The 14942-nt window shown below is 34.7% G+C and overlaps 1 protein-coding gene across 3 annotated transcripts in view; it reads left to right on the top strand.

Annotated features, from left to right (window-relative positions):
- Positions 1 to 14942, top strand: part of LRRIQ1 (leucine rich repeats and IQ motif containing 1) — a 109831-nt gene that overhangs the window by 29393 nt on the left and 65496 nt on the right. For all 3 annotated transcript variants that reach the window (XM_040558306.1, XM_040558298.1, XM_040558314.1), the window contains exons 15-18: positions 979 to 1155; positions 8761 to 9234; positions 11403 to 11541; positions 13900 to 14019. In XM_040558306.1, the coding sequence (XP_040414240.1) occupies positions 979 to 1155; positions 8761 to 9234; positions 11403 to 11541; positions 13900 to 14019 (910 nt within the window). The remainder of the gene's footprint in view (positions 1 to 978; positions 1156 to 8760; positions 9235 to 11402; positions 11542 to 13899; positions 14020 to 14942) is intronic.

Genomic DNA, 14942 nt, shown 5'->3' with positions numbered 1-14942 from the left:
TCACTAATTTTAAACTTAGTATATAATACATGAGCTAAGTATTAGTCCTTTACCATCACAGAGAATAGTCAGGGAGTTCTCAAATTTTGAAAACTATTCTCTTTTTTTTAATACCAAGGGGACCTATAGCCTATAATAAGTGTTCTTTCATGTGTGTTACAAACATAATGAAAATATTGAGTGTTGATGTATTGATTTAAATACTTTCACAGTCTTAAAACTTTAAAGAAACTTGGACTGCTATAAGAAATATGTGAAACACGGTTGCAGTTTTAGATTATATTTTGCAGTAACCTAAAAGAGAGCTCATTGATAACACTTTTTTAAAACAGTAGGTATGTTTTTCATGCATATTTATTCTTACATAAGTGGCCTTGAATGTCCTTCTCATAAAAAGGAAAGGTTATCTCTATTGTCATCCCTTGCACAGACTCAAATTCAATAATTCAAAGGCAGATTTTTTCCCATCTGTCAAGCTGAATATCATATTACTTTATGCGGTATATGCAGGTAGTGAAGGTATGAAGATTGGCAATGTTTTGTATTCTGTGCAGTTTTTAAATCTAGGCCTTTAAATGTGTCACCAAAACCAGTGCTATATGATCCTAAGACTCAGTTTGCTGTGTTGCCTACTAATTAAATGCATTGCAGGTCAGATTTTCCTGTTGTTCAAATAGGTGAACTACTAGACATAGTGAACTGAGAATGTTGTTATTGACCTCCCTGTGTCTGGTATTTCAGCAGTGGTCTGTATACCAACAATGTATTAAGAAATGTTGCTATGAAAGTGACATTTTCATACCAGTCCTGTGGTTTATTAAGAGAAAAGTTTTCGTTAATATACTAACATATGAAGTAAGAACAAATACATGCAAACACTGTGAGAACTATCATAATGTTATGTCTTGTTATAGTAAAGTTGGAGTTTTAGAACTGGGATTTTTTCATAAAACTAATGATGACTTTTTCTTTACTAAGGCCTTCCCTATGCAAGGAACTTCCTAGTTTACAATTTCTTGATGGTGAAAACTTAAACTATCATACTTTACCCACAACTGAAAGAATCAAAAGATCAGAATCAAGAACTTTTCTGGAACTTTGTCAACTTCAAATTGAAGAAAATGTTATACTGAAAAACAAGGCTGTAGAACTCAGGTAGGTATTTTATATGAATATAAATTGTTTTCAGAAATATGTTTTAATGTACCCTTACTGTAGTTCTTTATGTTTTTCTTATGAATTTTACGTAGCTTTTTGCCTGGAAACATTATTATGTTAAGAAAGAGATTAGAATCATTGACTTTAGTGCAAGGAATACTTCAGACAGATATTAAAATATCTGTGGGCCTTGACTTTTGTTGTTTTAAGTTTGAGAAAACAGGTGGTTCAAATCCAAAAATTCCTGAGGTAGTAGTAGTTGGATGAATTCATACACACAACGTAGTACAGTGGCATGTTGAGATAATAGCTTAAATCCTCAAAGTTGTATAATCATATCATTAATTTCCAATTAATTAAGTTTCGGCTTAATTTCCAGTTTCAGCTTAATCAAACCTAGTTTGGGTAACAGTGCTCTAATTTTTTTTCCTGCTTTTTTTTTTTTTTTTTTTTACATATCTATATTATTCACATTCTAAATGGCTGGAAAGCTGCAAAAGGTGTCCTCTTTCCTCTTAAAGACATGGATCATATGGCTCTGTTTATAGGTCTTTGATTTTGTCAAAAATGCTACTTCATTATTATGATTAGTTGTCCAGTGACTTAGATATTGCAAGTTGTCCAGAACTTAGATACTGCAAGTGGTAATTTTTCATTTATACCTCCTGTTTATTCATCACTTTGCAATATCTATATATCCCAAACCTCTCATATTTTTGCACTTGGGAATATTGCCCATTTTCTTCTTTCTTAGTTCCTTTTCATTTCCTAGCAGATTTTACAATATCCCTGTAGTCCTTTTAATATCCGACTTGTCTGCTGGTGTTTGGAAAGACAGTTTTCTTGATCCTGCCAGGTACTGAACATTATCCCGGAACAGGTGAAGCCATGTAATATTTTATAATACTTCAGTCTGAATTTCTGCTTCTGTACTTTGTTGGGTCAGGAGAAATACCCACATTGTTTCAGAATCTAGCTATTTTTTGTTTACATATTAGCCTCTATGTCTATGGGGTCTTGTTAATACCTAAAGGGTTATTACTTTCATTTATTATTTGATGTTATTAAGCTACAATAGAATCTTCATTGCTCGCAGAACTGAGATTTCTTTGAAAAGATGTTCGTTTTAAGTATTATATTGAAATTAGTTTGGGAGAAGTTATATCATGGAGTTTTTTTCAACAGATGTAGTATTTAGGTGGTTCCTGGAACTCATACATTTCTCCATTAAACCCTCAAGAACACTTCTTATCCACTTCCATAATTTTTGGTTTCTGGTTTGCAGATGGAAAGCTGACACTTCCTAATCTATTTGAAAATTTACCATTTGAAATAATGTTCTTTCTTAAAAGGAAAACAGGAAAGGCAAAAAAAAATGTTACTTATCCTTTATGGTAGAGAAAATTTTCTTACGTCCAGAATTTAGGACCTGTTTCATTGATAACCTTTGCAGAAAGAAATGGTAATCTCTAATTATGATATGATCATGACAGAGCTGCAGTAGAATATCTCACTTCTACATACGCTTCTATAAGATAATAAAAAGTGGGAGGGAAAAGTGATATCCACAAAATTGAATTGTTTTTGTAACCAGGGTCTGTAAGAATGTACAGCTAGACAGGTAAAAATTTGTTGGATAGTCAAGCTCAGACCATCCGTTATTAGTAGTTGATGCTACCTTCTGGACACTGAAACTTGTCCCCCTAACATCTTTATCAATGACCTGGAATAGGAGATGGAGTGTGCACTTACCATGCTTGCAGATGACATCAAATTTGGGGGAAATGGTTTATATATCTGAGTGCAGGGCTACCAGTCAGAAGGACCTAGACAAATTGGAGAGAGAGACCAACGGGAGTCTGTGAATTCAACAAGGACAAGTGCAAAGTTGTTTTTTTTTAATTTGGAAGGAGTGACCTCTTTCACCAGTACAGGTTGGGACTGGCTGGCTGGGGAGCATCTCTGCTGAAAAGGACCTTTGGGTCTGGATGGATAAGAAAGTGAATGTGAGACAGCAGTCTGCCCTGATACCAAAGAAGTTTAACAGCATCCTGGGATATATCTAGGCAGTAACTAAGAACACAGTAACTGCTTGTTCACTCCTCCCCACTCCCCACAGAAAGACAGGAGAGAGAATCAAAAGAGAAGTGAGAAAAGCCCATGGACTGAGATAAAAACAGTTTAATAAGTGAAATAAAGGGGGCAAGGGCAGAGAAGAAAACAAAAAGAAAACACCCAAGTGATGGAAAAACAATCATTCAGCACCTCCCACCAAAAGACCAATTCCTAGTCATTCTCCAAGCAATGGCTGCCTTGGAAAGACTACACCCCACTTTTATTGCTGAGCAAGACATCATATAGGATGAAATGTCATTTTGGTCATTTCAGGTCGGCTGGCCTGGCTACTTCCAGCCTACCCACTGAGGGTGACAGAGTGAGAAACAGAGAAGGCCTTAATGGTGTACAAGCATTTTTCAGCAATGGTTTTGATAGCACACTGTTTACTGGTGTGCTGTCAAAACAGTTGTAGTCACAGCACCATACAGGCTGCTATAAAGAGAATGAACTCCATCCCAGCCAGACCCCATACAACTGGACATAAGGAAAAACCTTTCCACCATTAGGATAGTGATGCATTGCAACAGTTTGCTCAAAGAGGTTGTGCAGTCTCCACTCCTGGAGATTTTCAAGACATGACTGGAAAAAGCCCTGAGCAATCTGGTCTGATCTCAGAGCTAACCTTGCTCTGAAGCAGGAGATTGGACCAGAGACCTACTGAGGTTTCTTGCAGTGAGAATTTGTCTATGATTCTGTGTAAGTTTTGGTATAAGGATCCTTCAGATGTTTGAGAAGAGCAAAAGTGGGAAGAAGAAGAGATGATATAAATGTATTTTCTTTCCTGAGTGTATGTTTCCTTTTTTTTTTTTTTTTAAGTTTGTTTGTTTTGGTGTTTTGTTTTTTTTTTTCCAGGTTTCGATAATTCATCCACAAAAACTTCTAAATTTATAACTTTGAGATAGTTGAAACATATGGCATCAAATTTAGTCTTAAAATGATTTTTTTGTGTTAAAGCCCTCTATGTTTCATTTTGACTAAAAATACATTTTCTGGATGATATAATAACCATTGAAGACTGCAGTTTGTGAAAGCAACTAACCAATATGTTTGTATGTAAGCCTTAAAAGCACAGCTATTATATGTACATACGGCAATACTTTCTCCAAACAGACTGAATTATTGTGACATTGCTAAAGAACAGGCCAAAAATAGTGCAAACTTCTGTCTGTTTCACATCTTGCTAAGTTATGAGCCCCTGTAGGTGTGACCTCAAGTATGTAAGCTGCCAAAAGTAATCACTGCTTGCTTCCCTAATCCGTGTTTCATACACCACTGCTGCTCAGTTCAATTGTTTGTGCTGTTTCTGCATGTAAGTTCACTGTTCTTAGCATGCTTGTCTTGTAGTGAGTAATCATATAAAAAACTAATACAATACCTTGGCTACAGTAATTTGTTTTCATTAGTCAGGTATGCAGATGTCTGGCTGCTGGAACTTTATAAATACTTGTATGTATAATATAGTGAAAATAACAGGAATTTCATAAGCAGGTTTGCAGGAGAGAATATGTAAACAATGGTCTTCTCCATTTTTTTGTAAAGGATTTACAAACGTGATTGAATGACAATTTGTATTTTAAACAAAAAGTTAACTAACTGACTAATGAAAATCACGGTAGAGCTGCAAAGTGACATTAAGCATAATTTTAACTAGCACACAGTTAGGGGTAGAATAATCACAGAATTGCAGAATGGCTGAGGTTGGAAGGGACCTCTGAAGATCATCTAGTTCAGCCCCCTGCCGAGCAGGATCACCTAGAACACGTTGCACAGGATGGCATCCAGGCAGGATTTTAGTATCTCTAGAGATGGAGACTCCACAAACTCTCTGGGCAACCTGTGCCAGTGCTCTGTCACCCCCACAGTAAGGAAGTGCCCTCTCATATTCAGCTGGAACCTCTCGTCCTGTTGCTGAGCACAACTGAAAAGACTGGCTCGATTCTCTTGACACCCTCCCCTCAGATATTTATACACACTGATGAAGTCTCTCTTCAGTCTTCTCTTCGGTCTTCTCTTTTCCAGGCTAAACAGGCCCAGTTCTCTGTCTGTCCTCTTACGACAGGTGCTCCAGTCCTATAATCATCTTAGTAGCCCTCCTCTGGACTTGTTGCAGTAGTTCTATGTCCCTCTTGTACTGGAGAACCCAGAACTGAACAAAATACCAGGTGTGGCCTCACCAGGGCTGCAGTGAACAGGAGATAACTGCCAGTGCTGGGTAGAACTGGCTTTTTTGTCAACTGGCTTTTTTGCCTCCAAGAGGTTTGTTCTACTGATTTTCCATATCACTTTTACTGTCTCATTCTGACAAAATGATGTTCTTTGAATAACACAGCGGTCATTACAGGATGAAATTCTATGTAAAATATGTCAGTTCTGTAGGCAAGCTTTCAAAGCTTAAACTTCCATGTGGATTACAATCTGATTCTAGTGCTTTTATCTTTCCTTGAATTCTCTGGAAAACCTTAACTCAAGTCGAGAGATCCGTTTTTCGTTAGAAAGCTACAGCTAGCTTTCTGTTTGTAGCATTTGTTTGTGAAAGTAGTATCTTGGTCCTTAAGTATCAGCAAGGCTGCTGTACTAGTACAGTCAAATCTTGTGATGAAGATCAAATCTTGTGAATCTTATGATGAAGACCCATCTCTTCTCTTCTGTTTTAGTATCCCCTTCTCCCAGTGCAGAAGCAGTGCAGAAGCTTCATGGCTGTTCTAAAATTTACATGGGATATAATATGCTTTCACTGGTTAAGATCCGATCAAGACTGTGGGTGACTGGCCATTAAACACAAGGGAATGTGCTCATCAAAGCTGGAAACTGTAAAACTTGCTGTAGTTAGTCTGCCGTATTCAACATTACATGACTTAGTTAAGCATCCTGAGAGTAGGGACATTGGCGCTTCCGTCAGGGTAATCATACTTCATGTTTTGTCTAGATGCCAACTTACACTTCAAATGTTGTTTGTATTTTAACTAAGAAGCAATTCCAGAAGAGTTAGTGTGACGAGACCCCTTGATCTATAATGCCAAAAAGGTCTCAAAGGCAAATTTACAGTAACTGAAAAGGAAATATTATGGTATCAAAAGTCTTAATACTTATGTATTTCTTTCTTTGTTTTCTCTCCTCCCTAGTATGTGGTTGGATTTTCTTTTGTTGTTTTTTCTTTATTTTTTCCCCAGTAAAAAAGTAAATCAATCCTGCATATTTTCCATGATAGCTGCTTCCTTTTTGTGGTTTGAGTAAGTGGTCTTCAAGACCAAGTCTCTGGTATCAAGAATGCAGTCGAGACACTGAGAAATCTGCAGTGCTTTGATAGGATGATCCTGCCACAAGCCTATTGAACAGTGTTTTGTCTTCCTCTCCCCTCTACCCTTTCTTCCCTCTTCTCCCCTCCCCTTTTTACTTTTTCAGCTTATTTTATTTTTTTATAGTTGTTGTTTGCCCTTTGGAGTTTAATTTTGCAGGAGAATCCCAAATACAGTTACAGTTAATTAGTAACCTCCCAAAAGCTGCTTGTGAAAAAAAAAAACAAAAAAAAAAACCACCTAACATATGATCCCTGGTGACCACAGTTATTTCCCACCTGAATTTCCTGCTGTCTTCAACCTCCCCTGCTGTTTCTACTTGCCACGTGCATAGACACTGAAAGAGTGAAACAGCTGTTCAAGGTGCTGCTAGACTTGACAAGGGAGAAGATGCACAAGTATCCTGTTAACAGTTTTCTCCCTTCTTCCCTCCTTTCCTTCCTTCCTTCCTTCCTGTTTGTTTTTTTTGTTGGTTGCGAATGAACAAGTATACTTAGGATAATAGTTTAGGAGTGTACTTTTCATCATACAAAAGCTTATTTTGCCCAGTATGTAAAAGATCAAGGGTTTTTCCCGTGTTATTTTTTTTTTCCTCTTCTAACCGAACTTCTGAAATATTTTACTAGTATTTCTTATTGAATAAATTACTGTACTTACTGTGTGGGAGGAGACAGCTAGAACTTTTTAGATCCTGAAGCAAATATTTGTGGTGGTTTAAATCTTTTGAGGAATTGTTGCTGTATTTGTGGAATAACAGGAAAGAAAATATTGTGTAATGGGCAGTCCAGTGTAGAGCTAACGCATGAGTTGTATAATTACGCTGTGTGGATTTGGCTTCAAATTTAGCTGTTCATATTTTACATGACAGTACTGAACTTGCACTAGCAGAGAAAGAGTTAGTGTCTTTTTTCCTCCAGTAAGATCTATGTGTCCTTAAAAATCTATAAAGTTCTCAGTTAAACTTTACTAGAAGAAATAGTTATTTAGTTAAATAGACTTTTCACAGTAAAATATTATAAAAGCTTTGCCTTTTGAGAATGATGAACGGGAAATTCTGTTATTCAAACTATTATCTTAGGACCTGATTTTTTTCCAGACCCCCAAGAGAATTGATCTTATTTCAACTTTTTTATCTTGTGTTGCTGACCTAGAATTGACTTTTTGCTCCTCTGAAAATAGCTCCAGATTACAGATCTCTGCATCTATCTGTGGTATCAAAGGAAAACATTTTGCGGGTTCCAAAAGTACCTGCTACCTATTACAATAGATAAACACTGTCTAAATACAGACAGCCTTCTGTATCTGTAACAATTAGTTCATATTTGCTCTTACTTGTCCTAGTCACTTGGATGGTGTAGCACAACTAATCAGAGCCAGACTTCATAGGTTAGTGTTGCTGGGCTCTTTCTGACAATCAGATGGGAAATCGGATGCTTTGTATGGCTCTTTTACTCCATTTCATTGCTATACCAGACTTATACAGCTTATTATAAAATTAGAAGTCAAAAGTGAACAAAGATCTGCAGGAACTCCACTAGTATTTGACCAGGAAAAAAAATGCAGAGAATTTTAACTCTTTCTGAAGTTCAGTGTGGCATCTTCCTATATATTAATAGAAGTATTGACATTTAAAAGTTTCCATTCTCCTAAATTCTCTTTAGGCATTGTGGTTTGTTGGTTTGAATCTAAGCTTGGGTTTTGTTGCTGTAGTTCTAAAGTAAATTTAAAAGTTACTGTTATTTTTATATTAGATTCCATAGTTCCTAAATTAAAAAAATATATATATAAAAAAAAAAGGTTATAAAGGATTATTAAGGCTATTAAGAGGTTTATAACTAACTTGCATCAAATCCTCTAAAATTTTTGGCTTTGTAACCACATAGAAAATGAACAGTGAAATGCATGCCATAAGTCCTATTTCAGACTGAAGCCATTAAAAAACAAAAAGACATAAATTAAAATAAGAAAGCTAATATAGTATATTTGAGATACTACCAAAAAAGTTTAGTTAAGATTTTTAAATACTGAAACTAATTTTTAGAGTAATTACTGTTAACTGTAAGAATAAGAAAACAAGTAAGGATACATGAACATATAGAGTAGTTTAGCAATTAATAGAGGAAATATATATTTTTAAAGTGTTCTTACAGTCTGAAATGTATGTGATAACATTTTAATCTTTCTTCAGAATTGCCTCTTCCATTGATGCTGCACAGAGACAATGCTGGTATTTTAATCAGTTGATGAAACTTAGCATTGAACATCGATGTGCGCATGAGTATGGTGAACTAAACATTACTGACAGAGATAGACCAGAAGCACTGCAAAATCATTTAAAGCAAACATCCACTGGCTGCCTACAGGAAAATAACCTCTTTATCATGGGTGCGACAGAAAATAAACAGGTCTTGTTGGATCCTTCTGAAAGATGGATTACTCCTGGCCATATTAAGGCCACATTCATTAACTCCTCCATACCTGTGCACCAAAAGGAAAATAAAGAAGATCATAGAGTGAAGCAGAAGAACACTGAATCTTGTATTAATTACAGTGAGGAGAGCAAAGGCAACAATAACATGTCAGCACAGCTCACATTGCAACAGTCAGTTATATCAAGTAATGTGGGAAGAGATCTTCAGCATTTTGGTAATGATACAGAAAGGTAAGACATGGATGTTGGACTGTTTTCAGATAGATTAGATGGATAGGCAATAAGAGAGAATTTCTTGTTTAAAACATAGACATGTGATCAGATAGTGTGAAAGTAATATTTTGAAGCTTATTAGACAGCAAAGTACTTTAAGATAATGCACACCGGACTAACATATTAACAACAATCCCATATGGTATTGTGTCAGTAGATTAGAATATAGATAAGTATGTACTTAATTTTAAAATACTGTCTAATAAGAGAATTTTGAAACTTTCACTTGGCCTCCTAACTTTTCCTTCTTTTTTGCAATACATTTATGACACCAACTCATAAATGCATAAGTAATTTACAACATTAAGGATGGAAAGGCTTGGTGGTTTGCTGGAATTTTGAGGGAGTTTGAACTACAAACTAGTGTAAGTTTTTTTGCTGTACTGTTCATCAGGCACTCAAGATTTGTCTGTGTAAAGTCTACAGTCGATAGCATTTAGAAAGCAAGATGGAAAAGTTGCTTAAATCTACTGTCTGACTCCCTTGACCTTAGGCCAGGCTCCTGCTGTTGTGATGACTGAAGAGCTAACAGTCTGCCCTGCCCTTGGTACTCCTCCAACATGCTTCAACCCACTTCTTACAAGTAGAGGCAGGGGTGAAGGGCCAGTTCACCTTGTTCTGTGCCCCTAAATACTCTCTTGCATAAAACAGACTGGTTTATTACCTCTTCAGAATGTATCTGCTGCTGGTATATGGTTCTGGATGTACAGTCAGGGAAAATAGAAGCTATTTTGTCAAGAAATTTTGCCCCGGAGATACAAACTTTTAGTTATAGCTTCATAAGTATTCAGTTTCAAAAGTACACGTCTTGAATACAGTGTGAGAATCAAGCATGGGAAGGTGTGCTTCTTCATGCTGGTTAGACTTACAGTAAATGGGCAGTAGTGGTTAGTTGGTTGATTTTTAAGACAGTAACAATTCGTCATAAAAATTATTATTCAGGAAGACCATAGAATTCATCATCGCCTCTCAGGAATTTGAAAATCAGACTACAGTAGTCTATTATGGCAGTTAAGTGCCTCAGAAAAAATCTTTTCGAAAAGTTCGTTTAGAGTTCTTAGTTAGTATTTTAAATTCATCCTGTAGCCAGTTGTTGAACAGTTCTCTTCAATGCAGAATACAAACTTAATTGAAATTTTTTTAAACTCAGCTCATTTTTTATGGATGCAAAGCTTGTAAATAAACCATGTTTTGAGGTTGGTAAACTTAATAAACACATTTTAAGGAAAAAATGCTTTTAAAAAAAGGAATATTTTATCTACTCCTTTCTTCTGGCTTAACCTCTGAAGTGTGCTGTGACTTGTGCTGGAGCATCTTCTTCGCTGAAATGTACTCTATTATTTAAATAAATGCACTACAGATTGTAAAGTGTAAAATGTGTAAAGTCTGGGGGAAATTTAGACATGTTTTATTAAACCCACTAGGAAGCTGAAATGATAATTTTGTGGAGAGAAGGATTCCAAGATGATAATGTCATAATGCAAAGCTCCCATTAAACTTTTTCTCCATCAGAAAAATTTAATTAATTGACCTTATGTTTAGGGAGCTCAATCACATAGCAAATCTAAGTAACCTGTAATCAGTGCTTTTTAAACAATAAGTAACTTAGAAAACATTCCTATCTTAGAAAACATTTTCCCATCTGCTCTATTGGAATTATTCTTATCATGCAATTTTCAGCATTCACCTTAGCTCACTTTAGTATTTTTCTATATAGACTGTGGAGATAAGTGGATCTTTCCAATGGGTTATTCAGTCATTATTAAGCTACTTCTGCTCCTGATATTTACTTTGAGGAGACACTTCTTCTCTAGTTAATATAAAGGGAACAATGCCCAATAGAGAGTAGTTCTCTTAGATAAATTGGTTAATTAGATAAATCTTCCAAATGTTGTAAATATCATCCTGTGTTTCTGTACATGTGTATCACATCTGTGTTGTAATTTCTTTACAGTTTAATGGTAGAGCGTTCTATTTCTCGGTGCATAACACTATTCATTCAGGTTTTTTTTTTTTTGCATAACACTATTCTTTCAGGGTTTTTTTTGGTTATAGTTAGGCAGCTATGATAATCCAGTTTTGCTGGTGATGTTATGTTATCCATAACGGTACTTATTCCTTACTAGGCTGCATATGGCAGCATCAGCGATCCAGTCCCTTTGGAAGAAGTACCATGCCAGGAGGAAAACTAACTGCACCAAAGCAAGGAATGATCATTTTACAGAGGTTTCAAGATGGAAGAATGAAGCTGCCACACTAATCCAGGTTAGATTGAGGCATTCTCTTTATTTATTTTCAGATTAAATAAGAAAAAATCTAATTTTGTGTGCTTGTCATCTTCTATCTATTTTTACTTATGATCTATCAATAGTTTTGTAATTAAAGTTTTTTTTTTTTGTGTGTGTTTTATTTAAAAATTGTAAGATTGAAGTTTCTAAAAGCTTTCTTTACAAAAAAAAAAAGTTCTGTAGAAACATAAAAATATTTGCCCTTTATTCACCAAGTATTTTCCCTGAATTAGCTTTTTTATTATTATTACTATTATTTTAATACTGTGTTTTAGGGCATATTGTGGCTATGTTCTTACTGGTGTATGTCTATGCTACTAAACTAACAGACACTGGCTGCATAAGTGGTAGAACACGTCTCATATCTATACAACTAACTACTCTTCCTTTCTCTCCCATCCAACCTACTCATGCCTTTCCTTCTCTTCCCATCTCCCAGAAGATAGGACTGCCACATTCATACTGCCATTGAGAACACACCATGGCCTAGGCTGTACCATACCAGACACTGGGCTAATGGTTAAACAGAATGAATTACTGTGTGTGTGAACTCAAGTCCATGCCTTGGCTCTGCTTAGTTTGCTAAACAGATATAGCATCTATATGACAAGTTGCCAGGGTTCATGGATTTTTCTACATTTTTAAGTTAATGTAGCTAGTATTGTTAAGTTTGTTTCTGGAGTATAGTGTGTAGCTAGTTTATTAAAATTTGATCTCCATAAGTTTATTTAATCTATTTTTGAACCTATTTGGCCTCTACTATATATTAAAGTGTTGAGTTCCACAAAATTATATACTGAATAAAATGTTTTTACTTTTTTTTTGTTTCAAACCTTTTCCAAATTTAATTTCCAAGGTTAATACGGAAATAAATACACTTCCACTATTTATCTTCTGTGCATTTTATGGATTTGTATCTCTCTTATATCCGTCTCCATTATTCACTCTTTCTTTAATAAAACCTCAGTCCATTTAGTCTCTTTTCACATTACTCTGTGCTTCTTATCTTTTTATCCCTATATCTTTACCTTATTCTATTATATCCTATTTTAAAGAAGTGACTAGAACTGAATTCCAGAGGTAAGTATATCATGAATTTATACATAAGGGAGTTTTCATCTCATTTCTTAAAAGCTGCTATAATATAATTTGTCATTTTTGATCTCAACTGAGCACTGATCTCGTGCATTCATAGTCCTGTGTTAACAGATGCCTTACAGTTTATCCTTCTGTATGTACCATTACAACTTGTTTTCTCCTTTGCATTTGTAAAAACTAATTGTATTTATTGAATGAAATGTATTTCTCAGTTGATCGCTCTGTAATATCAGGATCTTCTTTCTGGATGGTTATGAAGATCTGTAGGAAAATTAACACCAATGAAATGATAAGAAAGCAGATCTAATACATTTAATCATCTGTATATAAATCAGGAATTTTATGTGTAAATACAGCAATGTTTTCAATAATTTATGCAATTATAAAATCATTTATTAAAAATAAATAAGCTAAATTTTAAGTCTGAATATGAGATTTACCCTTCCTGTTTTAGTGCCTTCATTGCAAAGCCTTTAAATGTCACCAACACTACTCCGACAACACTACTCTTCAGGAGAGTGTTTTGCACAGTATTTAAATGCTTAGGGCCTCTTGGATTCTAATTACATCAAACAATTTGGGGGTAATTGAATTTAGTATTCTTAATTCTGTTTATTTCATTTTGATCTCTGAAATGTTTTCTTTGGTGTGATTCTACAGCTTGTCATGTGTTTGTAACACCTTGCTTCTTTTTCTAGCGTTTAATTCCTAATGTGATTCTTTTTCTTAAATATAGTTATTCCTACTGGTAATATTTTTTTTAATAAAGATCTTAGACAGTTAAGAGAGAGTGACTGACCTAGGTCAATTGCATGAGATATCTCCCAGAATAGCTACTTGTAAACTATAAGGCATTTAGTGTAAGTGTATTTTTATTCTCAGTAATTTGAAAGTTAACACTCAGCTTTTTCGTATGTAGTCATTCCTTTCAGTTTATAATAGTCCCTGAAGGAATTGTCAAGTAATTAATTAGTTGACCCAGGTTTGTAGTTGAGGGAGTTGCAGGATTCCTTTCTGCTTACTTGTGGAGAGCCTCCTGAGTACTCTAAGCTTTAGACATGTGCTGGCATTTAATTTGTCTTGTAGTTTTAAATGTCACATAAAGTTCAAAAAACAGATCATTGAGCTATTAAACCAGGGCCCAAGATGTTTTATCTTCCTAATGGGATAACATAGAGAATCTGGAATTGGGTTTGATCTATGACTTTGTATAACATGCTTTAAATTTTTTGTTTAGGCATCTTGGAAGGGCTTTCTTTTGCGAAGGAAACTGGCCAGTGCTCTTGCAGCTGTTAAAAGTGATGAAGTGGAGGATGAATATGAAGAAATAAATGTGGATGATTTCATGTTTTATGAGGTAAGCATAGTCATTAGCATAAAAATTTACATGTCATGTAAAAAATATTATTCTAAAACAATCATGTAAGTTTTGAAAATAAAAGAAATTGAAAAGACTACCAGGACAAGAATTAACATATTGGATGTCCAGAAATAAAGAAGCATTTGGTACATATAACTCATTTAAATGTATTTGTCATGGATTAATTGCTTCCTGCTCTTTGAGATGCTCTCATAGTTACTGTGCTATTAATGTCACAACAACTATAGAAATCCATATATTTCAACAGTTAAAGGACAAACAACTGAGAATAAGGAAACAACTACTTTTGTTCTAAAATGTTTAGCTTTTTAGTATTTTAGTAACTGATTATAATGCCAACAATGTATTAATATGTATTTTGTTCATTTTCATGAGAGAATGAGAACAATATTATAGCTGAAAATACAGAAAATACAGCTGAGATTCAGTGTTGTAGGATTCCAGTAAAAAGAACCCCCCTCCCCCAAAACAGAGGTGAAGCAGGCTGATTAGCTCTTCATTTATCTCTGAAGTAAAGTGCTAAAAACAGCATAAATCTGAATACAGTGGTAAAAAAAATGAAAAAAATATAGCTAAATCAAGAAAAAAAAAGTTGAAAAAAAATCCAGAAATGTTTACTATTATTTTTTTTTGCAAATTATATAGAGTTAATAATGTCCTTTAAATTTCAAAGCATTTAAATTGGGCCAGAAATTTCAGTTCTAAGAAATAAAAACTAGCTTCAAATTAATTTTGTAATTATTTAGTAATACTTAGGTAGAAAATAAAATTGTTCACAAGATAAATATTGTCATTCAGTAAGCAAGGAAAAGAATTTTGAAGCTAATTTTGTCCCTTGTAGCCTTAATAGACACTTTCTCCATTGGTTCTAGACTCAGTATGCATAGTAAGGCAGCTGT

This window comes from Cygnus olor, chromosome 1 (assembly GCF_009769625.2).
Source record: "Cygnus olor isolate bCygOlo1 chromosome 1, bCygOlo1.pri.v2, whole genome shotgun sequence".
Lineage (NCBI taxonomy): Eukaryota > Metazoa > Chordata > Aves > Anseriformes > Anatidae > Cygnus > Cygnus olor.
This window is presented reverse-complemented; position numbering and strand designations above follow the sequence as displayed.